The sequence below is a fragment of the Hermetia illucens genome, chromosome 1 (genome assembly GCF_905115235.1).
Source record: "Hermetia illucens chromosome 1, iHerIll2.2.curated.20191125, whole genome shotgun sequence".
In the NCBI taxonomy this organism is placed as follows: Eukaryota; Metazoa; Arthropoda; class Insecta; order Diptera; family Stratiomyidae; genus Hermetia; species Hermetia illucens.
In genome coordinates this window covers 55052566-55074472 of record NC_051849.1, presented here as the reverse complement: position 1 = coordinate 55074472, position 21907 = coordinate 55052566, and the positions used below count along the sequence as shown (strand labels likewise).

Genomic DNA, 21907 nt, shown 5'->3' with positions numbered 1-21907 from the left:
GTCAGGAACGGATAATCGGTAGTAATCGTCTGATTTGATACCTAGGTAGGGTTCTCGTAGTAGACATCATAGTATTGAAATCGATAACCATAAGGGGAGGAGATCGACACGTCAAGCCGCCACGATGACTAGAAGCACCTATGTTGCCCTCTATGGTAATTTGCTCACTTCCAAAATTACTTAAATCGCACTCTTGATCTTGTCCTCTTTAATCCCCTGGTACGCTGCTTTTCCCAATTCCCTCATGTCCCCACTTACGTTGCTCCTGACGCCCACCATTCCGCTCTAGAATTTGGTGCTCAGATTCCCTGTCGGGCGCAAACCTGCAAAGTTTAACTTTCGTAAGGCAAACTTCGAAGGTCTGAGCACAGCCCTGGCGACAAATAACTGGCTCTCCGTCCTCCCTCCTGTGAATAAGCACTGAGCACCCTGTGTTTCATTTTATCAGATCTTCTTCCTTGTTACTTCCCCTCCTCTCCCAAGCCCCTGCGCTCTTACTCTGTCTGGTTCATCACTGATGTTCACAAAAAACTTCGTCGAAAACATACTGCGAGGAAGAAGCTCCTGTTCTCTGGATTCTTAGCTGAGTTCGTTATTTTTAGAACTATGTGTTAAATCGTTAATATCTAATCCGAGAAAGTTATATATGGGCAGTGTTGAAGGCTCACTGGAGTGCGGCAACCTCAAATCTTTTTGGTGCCACATTCGCAGCTCCCCAGCTATCTTCTCCTTCCATTAAATTTTCTGGCTCCTCTGCTAACTCCCCCCAACGATCTTGCGATATACTCTGCCGCTACTTCTTCTCAGTCTATATTTTTTCTCCTCCCTCCTCTTTCCTCCCGCTAGTGGATGTGGTCTGCCCCGAATCTCCTACCATTTCCCCCTTGTTTAACGCCAATGTCGGCACTAGTTACGACGGTCTTTCAAACAAATTTTTACTTAAAATGCATCTTCCTCCCCAATTATTTTCCTGTCCGGTGGAAAAAGTATCTCAGCACCTCTATTCACAAACGCGGCGATCGCACTCTTGCCGAGAATTACCGTCTTTTGGAAAGGAATGTTAGCGACTGGCTTCACTTTGGCCACCTCATAGTGGAAGAACAACACGGTTTTGCTAAGCCTAGGTTCACTACCTTCAGCCTATCCGACTTCAGTAACGTTGTCGCCAAATGTCTGAATTCATAGCAGGAAGTGCATACCATCTACACTGACTTTGCTAAAGCCTTCGATATTGCAAATCACAAGATAATTCTATTCCAACTTTAGTCTCTAAGCGTCCGCATTCCACATGGCTTGCCTGTTACCTTTCCAACCGCTCCTATCGCGTCTCTTTTGATGACTGCACATTCCATTACTTCAACCCCTCCTCTGACGTTCCACATGGAAATATTCTGGGCCCTTTATTATTTTTTTTTGTTATCAACGACCTCACCCTCCCCCTACTTGTCTCTGTTTGCTCTATGCTGACAATCTTAAGCTGTTTTTCGTTATATCGTCATCTCTGGACTGTGTTTCCCTTTAATCAAACCTAGATACTCTGGCTCGCTAGTACACTACCAATAATTTAGTGCCAAATGTTGGAAAGTGTCACTCTATGTGCTCCTCGCTTATACTTCATTCCTCCTCTGATTTTAATTCCATCCAATCTTCCTTAATTCTCTTCAACTTCCTAGTGAGAAGTACCCTCGAGTACTGCTCCGTGATCTGGCCACCCTCTCGTAACCGTGATTGTCTTGTGATTGAAAATGAGCAACGTAAATTCATCCTTCCCTCTCCTCTGTAGGACACTAGCTCTCGCGTTTCTACTTTCTGAGCCTCAGTTTCCTACAACAGTTTTGAATTTATGTGAATTCATGTACATTTTTAAGGTTTTGTGTAAAACAATGCCAAATATGCCATCTCCGGTAAAATTCTGAAAACACTGAACCAAAAACCTTCTCTCGTTTGCAGTCGGTTGCAATAGTACGGCGAAAGCCACTCCAGACGTGTTCAGAATGGAATATCAGAAGAGCTTCTTCAGATCACTGAACAAATCCAAACCGAACGTTCAGACAGAGCAGTTTTCAGGGACAGGAAACACATAATATGAAGATACATTAGGAGTTGCCCGGCCAGCATGGTGAGTAGTGGATGGATTACCGCCGAAGGCATCCGCCATATCACTATGTCGAGCATGAATTTTAGGGAATTTACCGAACTGGAGGGGTCTGGCCAAGGTCGGGTATAGAATCAAAAAGTTGACTAGTATGTACGACCAGTTGGCATATAGCATAAACCAGACTAATTGCCACACTGCCTCACTACCACAATTACCTACCTTGTCCCTAAAAAGGACACGGTTCCGGATCCCACAGACACAGGACTGATTACTCGGTTGCCAACCCTTGACAAATTCATAACGTTCATTGTTAATAGAAGATTAATGCGTACCTCAAGCACAGCAATGCTTTGTCCAAGGAGCAGAATGGTTGTCGGGTTGAATCGAGGGGTTGTAAGGAGCACCTCATTATCCACTCGTTGTAGGATAGGCAATAAGGGGCCAAAAAAATCCGTTTAATTGCTATATCGATTATGTGATGCCTTTTGGCTGCTTTGCTGTCAGAATTATTGCGACGTGTGAAGCTAGTCCTGTAATGGCACTGGATATGTTCGCTATCTCGTCATTGACATATGTAATCGGCATATTGCAGTAGATGGAGACCCATTTAGAAAACGTTTAGCGGCGGATACGGACTGCTACACCCAAATTCCAAATGCATCCCCTAGATCCTACCGTAAAAAGAATGAACTTGCATCGTGACATCAGAGATAGGGACGTGGTTGAGGTCGTGGAACAACATCACTGCCAAGCTGACTCGATACGTGCTTATTTCTACAGCAAGAAGCAGGCAAGTGCGTTGCGTGCGACTAATTGTAAAGTAGATTGCGGGCTGACTCTAGTTAACTTGATAGATTGATCCTCCAATCCTCTGCGTGGTTTGAAGTCGGACTAGTGATATCCGAAGATAAAACACAGTAAATGCGAGAAATGTATCTGGCAACCGTCCGTCGATCTCCAAGGACATTAATATTACAAGTGGTTCATCTGAATGTAATATTGACATTCTGTGATGCCTTGTGGACTTGGGAATTCGCACGGAGTTGGCTTCAAACTGTATAGAATAGCATGCAAATGTTTTTAAAGCTTAGGTTTCATATAGAGGATTACCAAGTTCTGCTTTTATTGTTTCCCTATTGTGTTTCTGGATCGAATAGAATCTCCAAAATCTTTACTTGATATCTTTCAAATCAGAAAAATTCTATTATAGATTTCCCTCATTTTACAAATTAGCCGGTTTAAATCTCACTAGTGGCAGAGGGATTTGTTGTCGTGACGGGATATCGGTTACCAATCAACTCAGTGTACCGGTGCGGTCTTGAATGAAGTGCTCTAAAACTTCAAGGTCCTGATGCAATATGGATTGTTGCGCTAACGATTATTATTATTATTAAGAATATTCTCATTTCATATATGAGTTTGACATTCTGTGATTTTTTAGGCTGCAGCAAAAGTGTAACTTCGTTAAAAACAGTAGGATTTCTGGTAAACTTTCTAATATCATTCCATACATTATGCTGCGTTGCTGCAGAATTTATACTCTTGGAATGAATTAGAAAACGTCCAAAACATAGTAACGTACTTTTATTATTTTTCTTGAACAGGTATAAGAGATGCTATCATGATTTTTTTCAAACTTTTCGATTGTATAGTTTCTAAGAATGGGTCCCTGATTTGTATGTACACGTCGAAATCCTCATTTGCTACGTTTGAAGCCAAAGTAAAAATTTTGGAAAGCACTAGTTAAGACCTTTCATTTCATTCATTCCCCACACAACTATACTCATGAAGAAGTACATTTTCTTCTCTTTTGCTTCTGTGAGAACTCCCCTGAAGATTAAGATACGAGGATCAATCAAATATAAACGGGAACTTTTTAATGATTTTTATGAGTAAGAAATAATATCAAAATATTCTTTTAAAATTTTACTATATAATTTCCTTGTACTGAAACACATTTTTCCCGGCCTTTGGAGGTTTCATGATTCCATTATCCTAACAAGTTAAAGACTGAGTTCTTAATTAATTCAGCACAAAGAGATAATGTTTAATCGCGTTTTCAGTGCAGCCTTGACTGGCTTCTTTTGATTCAGGAATTTCATGGTGAAGCCAGTGTCTCGTCATTGCGATTCAGAAAACCTTCTCTTTCTTCAGCATAACGCCTGGAAAATTTCCAAACGGGCGCTCTTGTGACCTAGATCAAACTTGTGAAAAAATGACTCCTCAACAACGCTTGATAATGAAATTCCCGTGTAGATTTAAGTGACCCTCGTGAAAAGGATGCGTTTCACAGCATAAGTGGGGTCATAGTTGCAACATTTTCATCAAATTTGGTGCTATTAACAATTTCGGAGCAAGGTGCGTGTGACAGACGAGCAGATACACAGAGATTTGATTTGGATCTTTTTACTTCGAATACATCTAGTATATCAAATACATTTTTATGCTATTGTGATTAGAATCGGCGAAGAACATTGAAATCCAAATTGATCATTTGCCTTTTTGTGATTCCAATCCACAATGCAGTTTTTTTCAAAACAATCTGAACTCCCACTGGAAACAAAGCTTGGCGCCATGTCAACTTACACTTTTCCTAATCTTGAATTTTTGCTTACATATATCACTACGATCTGAACCCAATGCATTTACTTATATGGGAATTCGAGCCTCTTTAAATAAACACCCATTTTTGTTGATTGTTTACATGAAGTAAAAGTAAATGTTTACAATGGTTGGCGTTACTCATCACGATTACAAGGACCGAATGATTTTTGTGTGGGAAATATTGGCTTTACAATTATCACCTTCTCTGATATCTCTTTTAAAATAAGTCATGGCTGAAGTAACATAAATAGATGCTCGTATGTAAAATATTAAACCGCATAAATTGACAGAAAGGTTGTTGGGTTTTATTGAGAAGAGTTGATTTGGTTTTTCCGATAATTGTGTTAATAAGGTAGTAATTATCGAGTTCCCACGCCTCGCACACCATTGAAAACCAATGTTAATCGGTTATAATTCAATATTTCTGAGCGATTTAAATTACCAATCCCGTCCGTTGCGTTTGCATTTATCTCACAATATCTCTTACTGTATAGGACGAATGGTTGTATTCCTGTCTGAGACTCCAAGATCTACTCCGCAGCTGAATATGGTCAATGGAAAATGAATTAAAGAAAGTACTAATGGTAGATGATGGTTAATCCTCTTTAATTTGACTCTTTGTTAGCATCTTGTCAACTAAGGTAACTCAGGTCGAGCCTTTATCTTCTTTGGTGTTGGCTACTGGTAATGGAACACAACAATATTCCGATAAGTACTCATTGGCCCAAAGGATGTCAATTTGTCATTTAGCCGGAGCAAAATTAGTTGTATCACTGTACGCCGGGAGCTAGCTCCGCCATGTTATATACAGAGGATGGTGGTCCCAAGCCCAGATAAAGTAGGAGGTTTTGAGTCAATTAGATCAGGGAAAGAGATAAGTATAGTTCGAGTTATTCTACAATGCTAAATCCTACCTGATTTCTCTTGGTGATAGCTCCCGCGGCAGGCCGACCAAGAAAAATACATTCAAAGTCGTTAAAAACAAAAGTGATTGTGTTGAATTTAAAGCCTCGGAAAGATGTTGGGACGTTCACCTCAGCCGACGTGGCAAAACGGGCCTCGATCATGTCGAGAAACTAGCAAGGGTTCTTGACGTCAGGACGGAAGTAAATTAGTCCGGGCAGAACAAATACGTGTCTGCACGCTCATTACAAAGACAAAGGAACTCCAAAAAGCCCTTCGGAAAAGGCGTATTGTTCTCAACAAGAAACTCGATGGTGTTTGAGGAGGATTTCTCTGATGGCATTAAAGAAGTCGAGCGATTTGATGACCGGCTGATGAAGCTTAACGTTATATCAGATGGTCGCACTATTCACTTCTTCACTGCATACGCACCACAGATAGGTCGAACTGACGCCGAGAAAGAGGTCTTCTAGCAACTTCTCGCTGCAAAAACATGTAACATACCTACTGATGACTATATCATCATTGGCGGCGACCTTGAAGGTCATGTGGGTGAAAAGGCAGACAGCAACAGGTGCCGTGAGGGAAAAGGGTTTGAAGTCCACAATGAGGGTGGGGAGCGTATGGCGACTTTACAGACGCTCACGACCTTGTACTTGAGAATATATGGGCTATCAAATGGTTGCTCCTTTTTTCTCTAGATTTTATTGAGGGAACAGTAAAACGCAAACCGACTATATGCTCATAAGACGGGATCTTTGCACAAAGTGTCAGCAAGTACGTTATCTTCTCTAGACACCTGTTGAAGTGAACTGGCTAATAAAGTTCAAGTGGCGAAATTGGCGAGGGTACGCTTTGTCGGACTTTTGTTTCAAAGCAAAAATGAGTAGTTTATGGTCCGTGGACACTCTGAATGGTCTGTCTTCAATGGAATACTGAAATATTTAATTGTGAGTTACGCGACTAATAGCTCTCTAACATAAGCGCTGTAGTTCCATTGAGCGAGATTGAGTTGTATGGAGAAGAAGCTCAACAGCAGCCAGATGTATAATATAATAGTTCACTTTTTGGTGAAGAGTGCACCAATGGCACCTATGTCTGAGGCATCAACGAATACGGCTAAGGGTGCATCTTGCTGAGCGATTGCCAGAAGTGTAGAATCTATTAGTTGCTGCTTGGTGGTCTCAAACGCCTGGACAGCCTCTAGGGGCCACACAATCAGGCGGAAGTCTTTTGTCTTCAGTCATTGTGGCCGGCGTTGGGTAAGAAACGACGGTAGAAGTTTAACATGCACAAGAACCTTCTCAAATCCTTAACCGTTTCCGGAAGCGGGAAGCTCGAAATTGCTTGTATCTTGACTGGGTCCGGTCGGAAACCTTCAGGGGTAATCAGATGGCCGAGGAACCTCACCTGCGATTGTATGAACTTGCATTTCGCAACGTTAAATACTTAATTGGCCTCAGATGCACTCGACATGCTCTAAATGGTCGGACTCGACCAGAACATCACCGAAATATACGAAAAAGAAATAGAGCTTTCGCAGTACAGAGTGGATGACCGCAGTGACTGCAAAGCCGTTCCTTATGAAACCATTGCACTTCAATATCAGCCTGCCACATATTAAGTGGTGGTGATTTCATGAAAAAAAGTGAAGATATGATCTCACTTACGCGATTGTAAACCCTTGTGCACGTAGAAGAATCGTAGAACCAAATTAAAAACACGATCCACGAAGCGGCCAAGCTTGGCAAACAGTACACCAACAGAGACCCTTGGCTTCGGAACGATGTTGTTCAAAGGAACGTCCGTGGCAGGAAATGAATCTAACATCAGTTTCTCAGTTCTACAAGAATGCCAACCGGGAAGCATAGAAAGTCATCACTTTCCGGATTGCTTCTGGTCAAATTGCTTTACGTATATCAGAAAAGTTAAGTTTGAAGTGTGGTGTTCATATCAAAAGCAATTCGTGTCTCTGTTGATGTTCAACAATGCCCGCTCACCATTCCTTTTTGTTCTTCTTATAGACATTGTCACACGATGTACCGTGTTGTCCAGTGCCCTATACACTGTGTTTCACAGAAAAGCTGATCTTGAGCATTTTGCACAAAAATGGCACGATTGCCTTAAGCAACACGGCCTCACAATGAATCTAAATAAAACAAAATTTTTGGCATACCCAGAACAGAGCGAATTAAATATCTTGGGTCAATGCTATCAGCCAATGGTGAACTGAGTTATGAAATTGTTCTATGCATTAGCCCAACCTGGATGAAGCTGGCGTTCCACAATTTTATGAATGAAAGTTTCAAATCCAAAATTTACCGGAGTGTCGTCGCGTTTTATGGTTCTGAGTGTCAGCCGACTATAAAAGAAAATGAACGGCGCCTCGCGGTAATGGATACGAAGCTGTTGCATTGTAGTAGTAGTGACCTACCACGATCAAATCCGAAATGAGGATATTCGCGATCTATATGATGTTGCACCGATCGTGGAAAAATTACGAGAGAGCCACTTGCCAGGATTGGTCTGAACATCGAAGTCGATGGGAAACGTCCAAAACGCCGATCGAAACAACAATACCCTGAATGATAATTTCGAAGCCGCGCCACAAGCTAAAAAGCGTAACCTATCAAAACGAGCTGACCCCGCTTTTGAATGGAACAAAGGTTGAGGGGGAAGAGGAGATTACTTGAATGAATATTATGTAATAAGAATGGAATAACATTTTTAATCTGGAGAGGAGGGAAATGTCAACACGGTTATGAAGCCAATTTGACGATGTAACTTTCTTCTAAACCTGCGTTTTTATTGACCCCGCGGTAATATTAGAATAGAAAAGTAACGTTTAGCGTTTTTGTTGTAATCGCAAGGTTCATTGCCGCATGTGAATGCCATCTCTCTGTACCATTGAAGGTCCAAGATTTAATAGCGGCCAAAAGGTAGAATTGGTTAGAGACTCAACCTTAAACTTTCAATGTTGAAGGAATTGGGAACCTTGTAACCGCTGAAAAAAATATGTTTCAGAACAAGGAAATAATACTGAAAAAGTTAAAAATGAAATATTTTGGAATTCCGTATATAGTTCCCGCCTATATTTGATTGATCCTGGTATATTTTTCCAATTGCTGAGGAGATAGGAGGCCTATCAGATTACGACATTATAATGTTGATGAAAAAGAAGGGAAGGCGGCATCTTTTCGGTATGTTTCTCACAGATTTGCGTTGGGCATGTTATAGTCTACGACTCCAGAAGAAGAAAACAGTAGTGCAGTTCTTTCATGAATTCAATGAATTTTTCAGTGAAAGTCAGTTAATGATGAAGCAGGGAGAATATGACCATTGTAATTAGATGGTCTAGTTCTTCCGCCAGCCATGGTAGAGGAGCAAATAATCCGAATGCTAGTCAGAGAATTTGAAGTGGAAGGTTTTACGTCCATTCGTTCTCCCAAAAGTGCAGAAATAGGTTCTTAGAAAGTTTGGGACAGCAGGGAATATATCGAAATTTTTACAGAATTACGGTAAAGAAATGAAAAAATAGCTAAGTTTCCTTGCCTGGGTCACTGAAATTGGGGAAAATAACACTCGCTTTCCAGATTTCTGTGGATTTTTCCGCAATAAATTTTGCAACTGGATGTTTCGTCTATCCACAATCTGTGCCTCTGCTTCGTTTTCTGTTATCCTTGCAGGTCATGATCCCGAGCCATTCCAGCGAATGTTCTTAGGAGAGAGGTGCTCCTCTGAAGCGATCCCACTCAATTTCACGGAAAAATTAATATCGCCTGTTCAAAAATGTCAAAAAAATTGGACAATCTACTAAGGTTAAAATCCATTCAAAATCGTGCTTCAGGAAGAGGAGACCAGGGTCACCATATCTTTAATTTCATCTCGTCAGCATTTTCTGTTTGCTAATCATTTTTGAATGTTCTTAGAATTTAATTGTAAATATTATAAAAATATAGGCTAATCTCATTCTTATCATGTTTTTCTTCGAATATTGGAACCAAAATTAGTGACGCTAATGCAGGAGTTCCGGAATTAGCGTTTGACTGCTATAGTTATATAATTGAGTGGAAGATTTGCTAATTAGTTACTTTTGCACAAACGACGGAGAGTTTTGCAAATGATTACTTAGTTGTATTCTTGCTAGTGAAGAAGCTAAGACTAAGGATTGTGACTTGACAATAGTTCGGAAATTCAGTTAATCGACGAATAAATCATTTATTAGAAAGTATCTATCCTTGAATACTCAAAGTTAACAGCAACAAGTGAAAGCTTTCAAAATGAAGGTTTTTGTGTTTTTATTATTGACAACTGTGTTGGCTTCTGCGGTTGCAATGCCAGTTGTGACTGATGAAGATATAGTTGCTGTTGCAGCTGTCGAGGGCAACGATGTTATTTCCCAAGAGGTGAGCAAGGAAGAAAAGGACCAAAAAGTCAGCTCAAGTGAGAATAAAAATAAAGATGAACACAAAGACATCAAAAATTCGCTTGACACAACAGAGTCTAATGAATCTTCATCGAGTGAGGAGTCGGACGAAAAACCTAAAAAACAGAAGAGAAGCATTCAAATTGCGAACGATACAAATGAGTCCAAGTCATCGGAGGAGCAAGATGGAGGCACCCATGAAGTAAAACCTTCAATCAAGATAGGCAAAGATGCTAACGAAAACAAAACTGAGGAAAGTAATGAACTCGGTACTCACGAGAAGAATTAAAAGAGATGGTTGGATATCATTTGACTTTCATTTTGATGTATCTGATACTGAAATATTACAAGAAGACGAGTGTACCCAAATATCCGCCAATAAGGATACTGTATTTTAAATTTATAAAAAAATTTTTATCGTGCTAATAAAAAGTTTTTTAAATGAACTTCATGTGTTTTTTGCTAAATTATTCAATAATTATGGGTGACAGGTAAGAAAGAAACAAAAAAAATCTCCCAGTGAAGTTACCAATTTAAACATGAATACTTACCAGATAAGGCTATCACCATGTCTATGGATAGACCTGTTTTCATGCCAATTCTTAATCTCGGTTTCAGTGGCATTGTGTCGGTCGGTTGTTCTCCAGGGGGACTGTGATTATCCTCGGCGATAGTCACTTGGGAAATGGAATGACCCAAATTGTCGTGACCCTGCAACGAGAAGAAAAGGAAAAGTTGTGAGAAATGCTTGCAGTTATACATACATATATACTTGTAGGAAATCGCAACCTCAGCACTTTAGCTATGAAAGGTTTTGTTGATTTTTTTTATGTAAAAATATTTGGATACACGATGGTTCCTGTATACCTAGCTCTTAGGGTATATACGTTGACATTTCATCTCTTAGAGAGTAATAATTTGACGCGAAAGAGGAAATTTTTGACCTACTATACATTTGTCAATAACAGCACGATTTCTACCAAACTTTGAATTATTATGCTTCAGACGATCGGCTCAGAGGGCAATAGGTAGGATCGATCAAGGGCAAAAGGAACATCCCTATAGGGAAGCTTGCAAGAACCTCAAGCTCGCCATCCAGCGGAGTAAGAGGGAATGTTTTAAGGAGCTCTGTTTGGAAGCGGACATAAATCTGTGGGGTAGCGCCTATAAAATCATGACAAGACGATTCAGACGCCGATCATCTCCGCAGATCACGTGCCCTACGCCCCCTGAATGTGACGCCGATTCCACCAGTCACCAGGGACGGGCTGCTGGAGATCTGTAGTCGAATAGGCGACAGCAAAGCCCCGGGTCTGGACGGCATACCGAATAAGGCCCTCAAACTTGCCGTCAAATGTAGACCGAATATGCTCGCGTAGCTGTTCGAAACGTGCATGTCCGAGGGTATCTTTCCTGCACCGTGGAAGCGGCAGAAGCTGGTGCTGCTACCTAAGACTAACTGAGAAGCAAGTATGGGAAGAAAGCGTTGTTGTGTATCTGGTGAAATAAGATAGGTGTAGTTAAAGTATTTAGGCGAAACGGTAACTGAAGGTCGTCAATAATAAACAACTGCAATCGGACTTTGAAGAAAAGTACGAGCAAACAACTTGTTTGCACTGATGAAGGGAACAAGTGGTTCCCGAAATATCGGCATTTGCAAGAATAAATACCCACACCAACGAAAAAGAAACAACAAGTTTTATTATTTCAATTTGAAATAATTTTATTTTTGCAAATAGGCATTTGCCCTAGTTGACATCAATCACAATTAAGGTCAAGAGAGGTTTTAAGGTGTGGGGGCAAATCAGAGTTCACCAATTAAAAAATCTAAGTTCAGATTTCCACCTTATCAACGGTAAATCAACTTTACTTATGTGGAGAAACTCCTTCTGTCAGGATAGCAAAAGTCTGATTCAGTGGTAGCCATCTGCCTTCGATAAGGACTACGGATTAATGGTAGCGGTTTTCAGATGACCTCAACTCGTAAACTCGGAGAACAGCAAAGGAGTCTCAGCCGGGAAGCACAAGGCTGATGAGCTGCTAAGGTTTATAATGCGATCTCTTTGGCTGCCATGGAAAAGCTCCTGTTTGACCGTAGATCGGAAGCATGTTAGGACGGTTTGGGAGCAAATGGGTCTACCAAGTTTACTGGGGAATTCTAGTGGATATGTCTGTACAAATGTCTGAACTGATGTGGATCCCCATAAATAATTTGACAGCATTGTAACGAAGCTATTGCTCTTATAAGTCAACAAATCGATTCCTCCAGACTATCTCCATACTCCATTAAAAGGAAATGAGTTTTTGGGGAGAGCTGATTTCACTAAACATGCCTGGAACAAAGACATAATTGCAGGTTCCAACGCTAAGACTGACTATGATCGTTTGAGAGCTTTTAACAAGAACGACGCAAGGATATAAACTACTCAAATATCTGGTACGAACAGAACGGCAGATACTCAACCTGAGCAAACCATCCACATTCGTCAATACAACCAGGTGAGCTTTTCTCACTATTATGATGATATTCCTTGGTATAGCTTCCTTTGTTGTAGAGTGGTTAGTGGCAAGTTATGTATATCATATTCTTGAGCCTTAAACGCACCGATCTTATAAACGGTATAGAATAAGCTGCAACTACTCCATTCTACGAAAAATTGACTGGATGATACATGAAATTGCAAATATATGGTTGGAACTGAGGGAGCAAACCAGATATCATTAATATGAGTATTAAAAGAAGTTTCTAAGAAACTTTAAGAAACTAAAAAAGAGGGAAGTCTTTGTGAAATCCAATATTAGAATTGATGTAAAAAACTCAACTGTCTAATGTGTCATTCAAGTGGGGTTGAATGTCATCATTCCTGTTCTGGTCGTAGGGAGAATGAATTTCATGCGCTTGCATTCTAGGAACATAAATATATACTTTCTGATCAAATTGTACCGAAATTTATCCATGCACAGCTGGTATGCTGCCAAAGGGATGGCCTTTGGGTCACATTTTGCTTTTTCGGTTTCAGCTGGTCTTTGAAGCGGTACTGGGAGGATCTTTGATTTGTTTTCACGTTAAACTCGTAGAACTACGTCTCATCACCAGCAATTATGCGTTTCATGAATGGTGGGTTATTTTTCACTTCAAAATTCAAGTGTTCAACAACCGATTTTCGATATTGTTTTTGCACGAGCCGGGTCGAGCCGGGAAGCCGCTCAACTCATATGTCCTTCACTGAGGGTTTCCGTATGCAATCTCAAGTTCACTAGCAGTTTCTCTTAGGCTGGTGTGACACTTTTTGAACACCAGTTCTCTCATTTCTGTGACGTTTTCTTCGGTGTTTGACGTGGATGGGCGTTCGGAAGATGGCATATCATCTGTTACTGTACAGCCTCCTTCAAAGTCTTTATACCACTAATATGCCCAAGATTTCGATAGAGCCAAGTTCGTTTTTTTTTCAAGATTTCCAATGCATTAGGACAAGAAATTTCGTTAGCAATGCAAAAGTTCAAACAAACTCTTTGCTCAATAAAACTAAAAATTGACTGATGCAAATAGACGCCAGACAGATGCTAAAGGTTTTGCTACAATATTTGACATGTAAGGTGGTACCAGCTTAAAAAAATCGGAAATAACCGGTTCTAAATTAAATTAAAAATTCCCGGTAGTTTTTGATTATAAAGTATATTGTGCATGAATGGCTCACGCTCATATTCCAACTACCTGGCAGGAAGTCCAGATGACATTTATTCATTCAGATACTTAAACTCATCTATATTTGCGCGAAAAGTTTCCGTCCGATAATCCCAACTGCCTTTCTGCATCATTTATGACGCGGCAAGGGGGGCCTTGATTGATCTATTGGTGATCAATGAAATTTTCACATGCTAGAAAGGAGGAAGATCTATATCGTTGTCGGAAAGGAAACGGGAGCCTTAACGGCTATGCTTTCTTCGTTACTATGGTGGTTGGTAAAGGATGCTTTGCTACCATTCTGAAGAATAACAGAGTTTGTGCACAAGCATTTGTGGGCGATCTAACCATTGGTAATTATTGGTATATTTACGGAGGTAGAAACGGACTACTTGATGATTTACAGTTAGTGTCTTCAGAACGCTAGGAAGACTAGACTAGTTACGTCTATTAAGAACGTTAAGTGAGATAACTACACGCCACTTTTAATATCGGTTGTGAAAATTCAACTAGCCTAAACATCACTTCAAAGAATAATATAAAAACCATCCAGATTGCTCTGGAACTATCGTTGCAACGAGGTCAAGGGAGGCACATGCCCCTCAAAAAATATTATAAATTTCGGTGTACTCTTATATCGTTTTGTGGTCAAGGTTGTGGTAAGAAGCATAAGATCTACGATGTTTCTGATACTTGAGGCTACCCTAAACCTACCTTCCATTATCTTGAAGGTGAAGCGGAAACCAGCTAACGTTATACATCGATTGGGTTTCAATGAAACTTGGAGAGGCAATTAATGTATGGGCATGCACTTGAAAATCCTTTGGTCAACATCAGATCAGAATACAATTCCTATTGGCCAATTCTGGCCACTTCTAGTCAATCGCCTGCTTCAAACGGTCGAGTTGCTCACAGCAGAGGACCGAATTGAGGGTCTGGCCATAGTTGAGAAGCTCATAGTGGATGATTCCTTTCCAATCCCACCAAATACACAGCAAAACCTTCCTGGCCGTCCGGGCTTGGTGATGATTTGGGCGGCTCACAACGCTTCGACCACGATCTTTTCCGCTTGAGGTTTGTCGTACGTGATCCACTTTTCATCACCAGTTACCATTCGCTTCAAAAATGGGTCGAATTCGTTCCGTTTCAGCAGTGCATCGCAGGTGTTGATTCAATTCAAGAGATTTTTTTGAGTCAACTCCTGTGGCACCCAAACATCCGGCTTTTTCTGGAATCAAATCTTCTGCAAATGGTTTCAATGGTTTTATGGTCTATACCCAGTTCCTGGCCAATCGAACGAAATCGATCGAATCAACGCTGCGCTATGCGAATCGTTACAGTATCGGGCCCACAAACTTCCCAAATTTTTTCGGCCGCTTTCGTTGCATTTTTACCTCTCAGGTAGTAAACACGTAAAACATGACGAATTTCTTGCGTGGTGGACTCCATTTTTGATGCGCTATAACTTGAGACTGGAATGTACGATCACAACACTGTCAAAGAGACACTTGTAGCACAGATTGTCGTCTTCAAATCGCCGTATAGTATGACACGATGCGATAAGTACGACATAAGATATGTTTAAGTGTCGCCATCTATTGACAAAATAGGACTTTTTTTCCCCCAACCCTATATTTTTTAAGGAGTTAGAGTAGGTCTTCTGACGGGCCACTGCTTCTTATTATCTGAAAAAATCGGGATAGTCGGTTCAGATATCTATAGTTATTATAAGGAAAGAAACGGCATAGCATTTGATACGTAACTGCTAGGTTTCTTCAAATTCAAGGCCTTAGGGGCAGCATGGTTTTTAACGAAGAATCTTTATACCTGCTACCTGGTTTGACGACGAAAACCTTGTGTTTACTTCTGTGACTCTGGTGGACCTACGATGCTTTTCTTTTATCCTCAATGTATACGTGGTTAAACAATTGAACAGGGATCCAAATTTTCGTTCATCCTATAGTGTGGCTTTGAAGAATGCATTCTATTAGATCCGGCTCAACAGGTTGCAGTAGGCGGGTCACTTAATCCGTATGGATGAGGATGATCCACCCCAGAAAGGCTATAAGGGCAATATCTATGGTAGGAAAAGAAGACGAAGCAGACTCTGCCTATGGTGAAGCGATGGCGTAGGTCAGGACACCAAAAAGCTTTTAGGGATATCGCATTGGTGGTCCTCGGCGCAAAACCGGGATGTCTGGAGTTCCTTATTAAGGCAGGCCGGTATCCGGGTTGTTGCGCCGTTGATGATGATTCCATTAGATATAAATTTCTGAACTTGACACACTTGTTAATTAACAGCCACAGTCTACCTATTATGAGTTCAAAGGAATTCTCTTCAAAGGAATATTTTCTAATTATTTTGATAACGCGATGGATGGTACTTGCATTTCTTAGAAGCGTCACTCTCATTATGAACTCTTGAAACTCTGTCCCTGGGACGAAGACATTTTTTCTTGATTACACTGGCCATTTATTATCCGATAGCGCTATTCAACCCAATATCACGCATAGCTCAAATTACAACCATATCTACGAGTCTTACAACTGTATCAACAAATTGAAAACATCCCATTACAAAATGCACAGTTGCAATAAATTCTAGATAAAATCGCAGCCTCTGGATCGTGAAAGTATCAATCAGACTGCAGCAGTGCACTCGCGGTTCGGCGGTCGTCATATCATATGTCGAGCTAACTGTTCCTCACTCATCTATCCAAGACTCATTACTTTAAATGATAATGACAAACTGTTAGGCATTGTAATATCCAAGGAAATTCATTTTGCCAACATGGGACGGACATTCACGACTTAGGATTCGGATCAGATTTGAAATAGCTCTCACGTTTTATGTGCGGGTTTCGTACTTATTGTAAATATATGAAATCTCTTCGTACTACATATCTTTAGATGTTAGATGCAGATATCGACAAACATTGCATGTTGCACCGTCTTCCCGTGATGCATTGCACATTACGTACGCATCGTTGAAATGTGCATCCATCTTAATAGAATAAATTGAAGCCGAAACGGTGGAAATAGCTCCATTATCTGGACAGCACGGTGCAGTGGTTGGAAATCTTTTCAATTTATGGAAAATAGATTGTTAGGAGACCTTATCGGGACGATGTATGTGGGTTGATATGTAGGTTTGATAGTGGCTTATGCAACTGATACACTAAATGACTCCATCTTCACCAAACTGTCAGTTCTTTTCCTAACACAATAATTAAGTGAAAAGCTAAGGGAGATAGCTTCGTTTACGGTGGAGTCTATGAAATATGCAAAAATTGTTGAATCGTGGCCTGAAACTGTCTCAATCTACATTGCGGTAGGGAATCCTTTTACTGAACTCATGGTCAAATGACACCATAAACGTGGGTAGAAATCGGAGCTCGTTTTTCATACGGCCATTGACAGTGAAAGAGAATATTCCGAACAGAAAATATCCTGTGTATGTGGAAAGTAAGCTTAGAAAAGATAAAACTGTATCTGAAACCCTATGCGATTCTTTCAGACAACCAACAAGTCACGAACTGCAGTTTGAGGCAGCCGCTCAATCTTTCTTACTTTCCCGAACGTTGACACATCGATTAGTTATAATCAACCTCATTTTCAGCTGGAGAGTCCTTAACGATCTCGCTAAACACTATTAGTGGACTCCATGGAACTAACGATACCACTCAGTAGTAAGATGCAAATCACTGTTGTTAGTTCAGCGCTTAAAGTCTAACACTTAACATTTATCGTGCACACGGAGGCCTGCATTGCTTATGCGATGCATTTTGTGGTAAATGCAAAGTGAACAAAATGCAACACCTCTCTCAGGTGATTGATTACGTATGGGAAGAAGTTAAACATGAAAATCATTGCTACTCGCCATTAATTACATTCCTAATGCATCCCGATGCTCGTAATCTGAGTAGGTACTTGTATGCAGAAAGTGCATAGAAGTGCAGTGTCGGCTGTGAAAATTGTTTGAACAGGGGCATGGGATGTTGGGTTCGTGGCGTTGGTAATTGTTTGCAGGATAAATGTTTGCGTGATGAGATTTTCAATTATTTTAATTTCGTGACTATGGAAATTTGCTAGTTAGAAGCTGATTGCAGTTTGCTAAGCAACTGATATTCATCAAGGATGCATTGATAGAGTCACCTTACGTGATATACATGCAAGAATTATTTGCACAGTTGGAAACTATTTGTTTTCTTACTAGAAGCCTCTCGATCCCATTCAGAAGTAGATGACGTCCTACGTTAAGTGGTCACCAGTTATAGGTATAAGGTTTTGCGCAATTGAGTTTCATCGGTAATCTCGTTCGTTTCTGAAACTAGCTAGACTGCTTCATGAGAAAATGAGAATAATACTGCTGTCAGTAATGATTCATGAATACATGTGATCATGTGTTATGTCCTCCTCTCTTACAGCCCCAGAGGATCCCAGCCATTCCTTCAGGGCTTGCTCTGGAGTCTTCTGAAATGTGCATCTGGCTGTCCTTACGCTCTTTTCTTCCTATAGCATAGCATTTTTCTGTTTTCCTTAATTCCCTATTCCTGTAAAAAAACATCTGGTTCTCTGGTTAAAGTTTAAATTTGAAGACCGATCTTGTTTCTGAAAGAAGGAAATCCCTTCGAAAGCATGTTCCTTTGAATTGGGTTTGCTCTTCTGTCCCCTTTGGATTTAGATGGGAAGAGTGAACTGGAGTGGAGTGGAGATTTTCAGGGGATGATAAGAGATTTTCTCTGTCAAAATGTGCATCAGGACAAAAGTGTAAAGATTAGTGCTTTTCTTGACTTTTGCCATTTTCTCAAGTTAGAGGGATTTAACTTGATAACATAGCTTTCTTCTCCATTGTATGTTGTTGCAGTGTGGATGCATTTTGCCACGGATCTGGTAAAAAACCTTTAGCGGAAATTGATACAATATTAACTAGGGACCAACAAATTATATAAAATCATATTTTTCACCGTTGACTAGCACACATTTTAGAGATGCCAGGTGATGGTAGCCGTGGAAAATTGGCAATATCTCCTGAAAAGAAAGTGCTTCAAACAGTTGCCGTGAACATCTCTATTGTCATCCTTAAGGTCACAACGAGCCGCGTACCAGAGATACCAAGTTGGGCTATATACCCAAGTCGATGGAAAATAACCCAAAGGCTGATCATCATCATCAACGGCGCAACAACCGGTATCCGGTGTTGGCCTGCCTTAATAAGGAACTCCAGACATCCTGGTTTTGCACCGAGGTCCACCAATTCGATATCCCTAAACGCTGTCTGCCGTCCTTATCTAGGCTATCGCTCCATCTCAGGCAGGGTTTGCCTAGTCTTATTTTTCTACCATAGATATTGCCCTTATAGACTTTTCGGGCCGGATCATCTTCATCCATACGGTTTAAGTGACCCGCCCACCGTAACCTATTGAGCCGATTTTTATCCACAACTAGACGGTCATGGCATCGCTCATAGATTTCGTTGTTATAAAGGTTACGGAATCTTCCATCCCCTTGTAGGGGGCCAAAAATTCTCCAGAGGATTCTTCTCTGGAATGCGACCAAGAGTTCGCAATTTTTTTTTGCTAAGAACCCAAGTTTCCGAGGAATACATGAGGACTGGCAAGATCATTGTCTTGTACAATAAGAGCTTTGACCCTATGGTGAGACGTTTCGAGCGGAACAGTTTTTGTAAGCTGAAATAGGCTCTGTTGGCTGACAACAACCGTGTGCGGATTTCATCATCGTAGTTGTTATCGGTTGTGATTTTCGACCCTAGATAGGAGAAATTATCAACGGTCTTAAAGTTGTAGTCTCCTATCTTTATTCTTCCCGTTTGACCAGTGCGGTTTGATGTTGTTTGTAGGTTGGTTTTTGGTGCTGACGTTGCCACCATATACTTCGTTTTGCTTTCATTGATGTGCAGCCCAAGATCTCGCGCCAATTGCCGTCTGCTCGATCTGGATGAAGGCAGTTTGTACATCTCGGGTCGCTCCTCCCATGACGTCGATATGGTCTTCATAGGCCAGTAGTTGGGTGGTCTTAAAGAGGATCGTACCTCTTGCATTTACCTCATTTTCTCTAGGCCATTTTCTCGAGGGCCGGGTTAAAGAGGACGCATGATAGGGCATCCCCTTGTCGTAGATCGTTGTTGATGTCGAATGGTCTTGAGAGTGATCCTGCTGCTTTTATCTGCCTCGCACATTGGTCAGGGTCAGCCTAGTCAGTCTTATCAATTTTGCCAGTCGTCAGGCATTGATTCGCTATCCCACACCTTGAGCACAGGTTGATGAACCACTTGGTGTAATTGATCGCCTCCATATTTAACCAATTCGGCTGTAATTCCATCGGTTCCTGGCGACTTGATGTTTAAGCCGATAAATTACAGGGACTGTTTCTTCTATACTTGGTGGTGGGAGTATTTGTCCGTCGTCCTCAGTTGGCGGGACCTCCAACACGTCAATGTTCTAGTTGTTCAGTAGTTCATCAAAGTACTCAACCCATCGCTCCAATATGTCCATTCTGTCGAAAATCAGATTTCCCTCTTTGTCTCGGCAGGATGAACATCGAGATGTGTAAGGCTTCATCCTGTTGACTTGTTGGTAAAACTTCCGCGCCTGGTGCGGTTGGTTCTCCCAGGCTTCCGTTTTCCGTCTGTGAAGTCGCTTCTCCGCTCGGGAGAGTTCGTAATAAGTCTCCGCGCTTGCCCGCGTCCTTTGAGAAAGCAACATTCTTCCGTTTCGTTGCTAGCTTACATTCATCGTCAAACCAGTCGTTCCGACTCTTTATGTGGCTGGGGCCAAATATGTTTGTGACCGTATTTATGATAACGTTCTTCAGGTGGTTGTGAAGATCACTTGTTGATGTTTCCTCTCCAGGTCTCTGTTGACTGCGGTTATTGCGGCATTAATTTCCCTCTTATAGATGTCGCGGAGAGCTGTGTTGTGAATGGCTTCAGTGTTAACTCTCACCTGATTGTCAGAGAGGATTCTGGGTGGTGTTGTTATTCTCGCTGGGAGCACCATGCCAACGAGATAGTGATCCGAGTCTATATTGGCCTCCTGTATGTTCTGACATTCATCAGGTTTGAGAGGTGGCGGCGTTCGATCAACACGTGGTCAATTTGGTTGAAAGTGCTCCCGTCTGGAGAGGCCCACATATGTTTGTAGATCGCTTTCCGCGCAAACCAGGTACTTCCAACAACCATTTCATGTGACCCTGCTAATTGAATAATCCGCAGTCCGTTATCATTTGTATTTTCGTGTAAGCCATGGGAGCTAACGTTTCGCCTAAATACGGGCTCCTTCCCTACTTGGCTGTTAAAATCCCCAAGTATAATTTCGATATCATATATGGGACAGGCTTCGAGGGTTCGTTCTACTGCCTCGTAGAAGGTCCAGTCCAAGGCTCCTGTTGTGGCTTCGTAGCTTCGGCTTTCCGTGTAGGGTTGTCAACCCTACCCAATCCCCAACCTGGAGGACCAGTTGGTACAATTTGTCTCGTTTTTAGGTGCTGTAGACTCGCCTTCATCCTTCTCCGTCAACAGCTTTTCGTTAAGAAATAGCTCCCAGCGGTCCTATGAGGAGGTGGAGATAGGGTTTGGTAGTTGAGCTGTTGGTGTTGGTTCAGCAGGCGTTTCCCAGGTGTTATCCTTTACCGTGGGTACCAATCCACGTTTCGCCCTGGGGCCTAAACTATCTTTTGGCCAAATCACCTTCTAGCCAATTGGTTAGAAAGGGGTTTGAGTTCACTCTACTTAGCTCATGACCGAGAAAAGTGGCCTCGATCCACCTTTCCACCAACGGAGACCAGAGAAAAGTGTGTTTTCTTTGACTAGCCACACGTAATACAAAGAAGGCTTCCGAAACACGATATTGTGGTCACGATGGATGAGCTGAATGTTAAGTTAATCTGTGAGATTACCTTGATCGAGGATGTAATAGAGAAACGATTTGTATTGTATTTTTCACTGATTTGTCATAGGTGGTACACCGTTCGAGGACAAAAGCAGCCATAAGATCGGTTGGTAGAAATTGATAATTTCGTAATCGGCAGTAGATTCAGGAGTTCTCTTTTGAATGTAAGTAACAAAGGAAGAATTAGTTTGACATTTGAATTAGTCTCGCAGTTGGTCAGTAGTGGGAAATCTTCCTTGTTACGGATGGTAGTCATTTCAAACAACCCGCCAGAAAACATT

At 41.3% G+C, this 21907-nt stretch overlaps 1 protein-coding gene across 10 annotated transcripts in view; it reads right to left on the bottom strand.

Annotated features, from left to right (window-relative positions):
• LOC119650361 (putative phosphatidate phosphatase) overlaps positions 1 to 21907 on the bottom strand; it is a 202223-nt gene that overhangs the window by 43203 nt on the left and 137113 nt on the right. For all 10 annotated transcript variants that reach the window (XM_038053067.1, XM_038053052.1, XM_038053087.1 and 7 more), the window contains one exon: positions 10583 to 10742. In XM_038053067.1, the coding sequence (XP_037908995.1) occupies positions 10583 to 10742 (160 nt within the window). The remainder of the gene's footprint in view (positions 1 to 10582; positions 10743 to 21907) is intronic.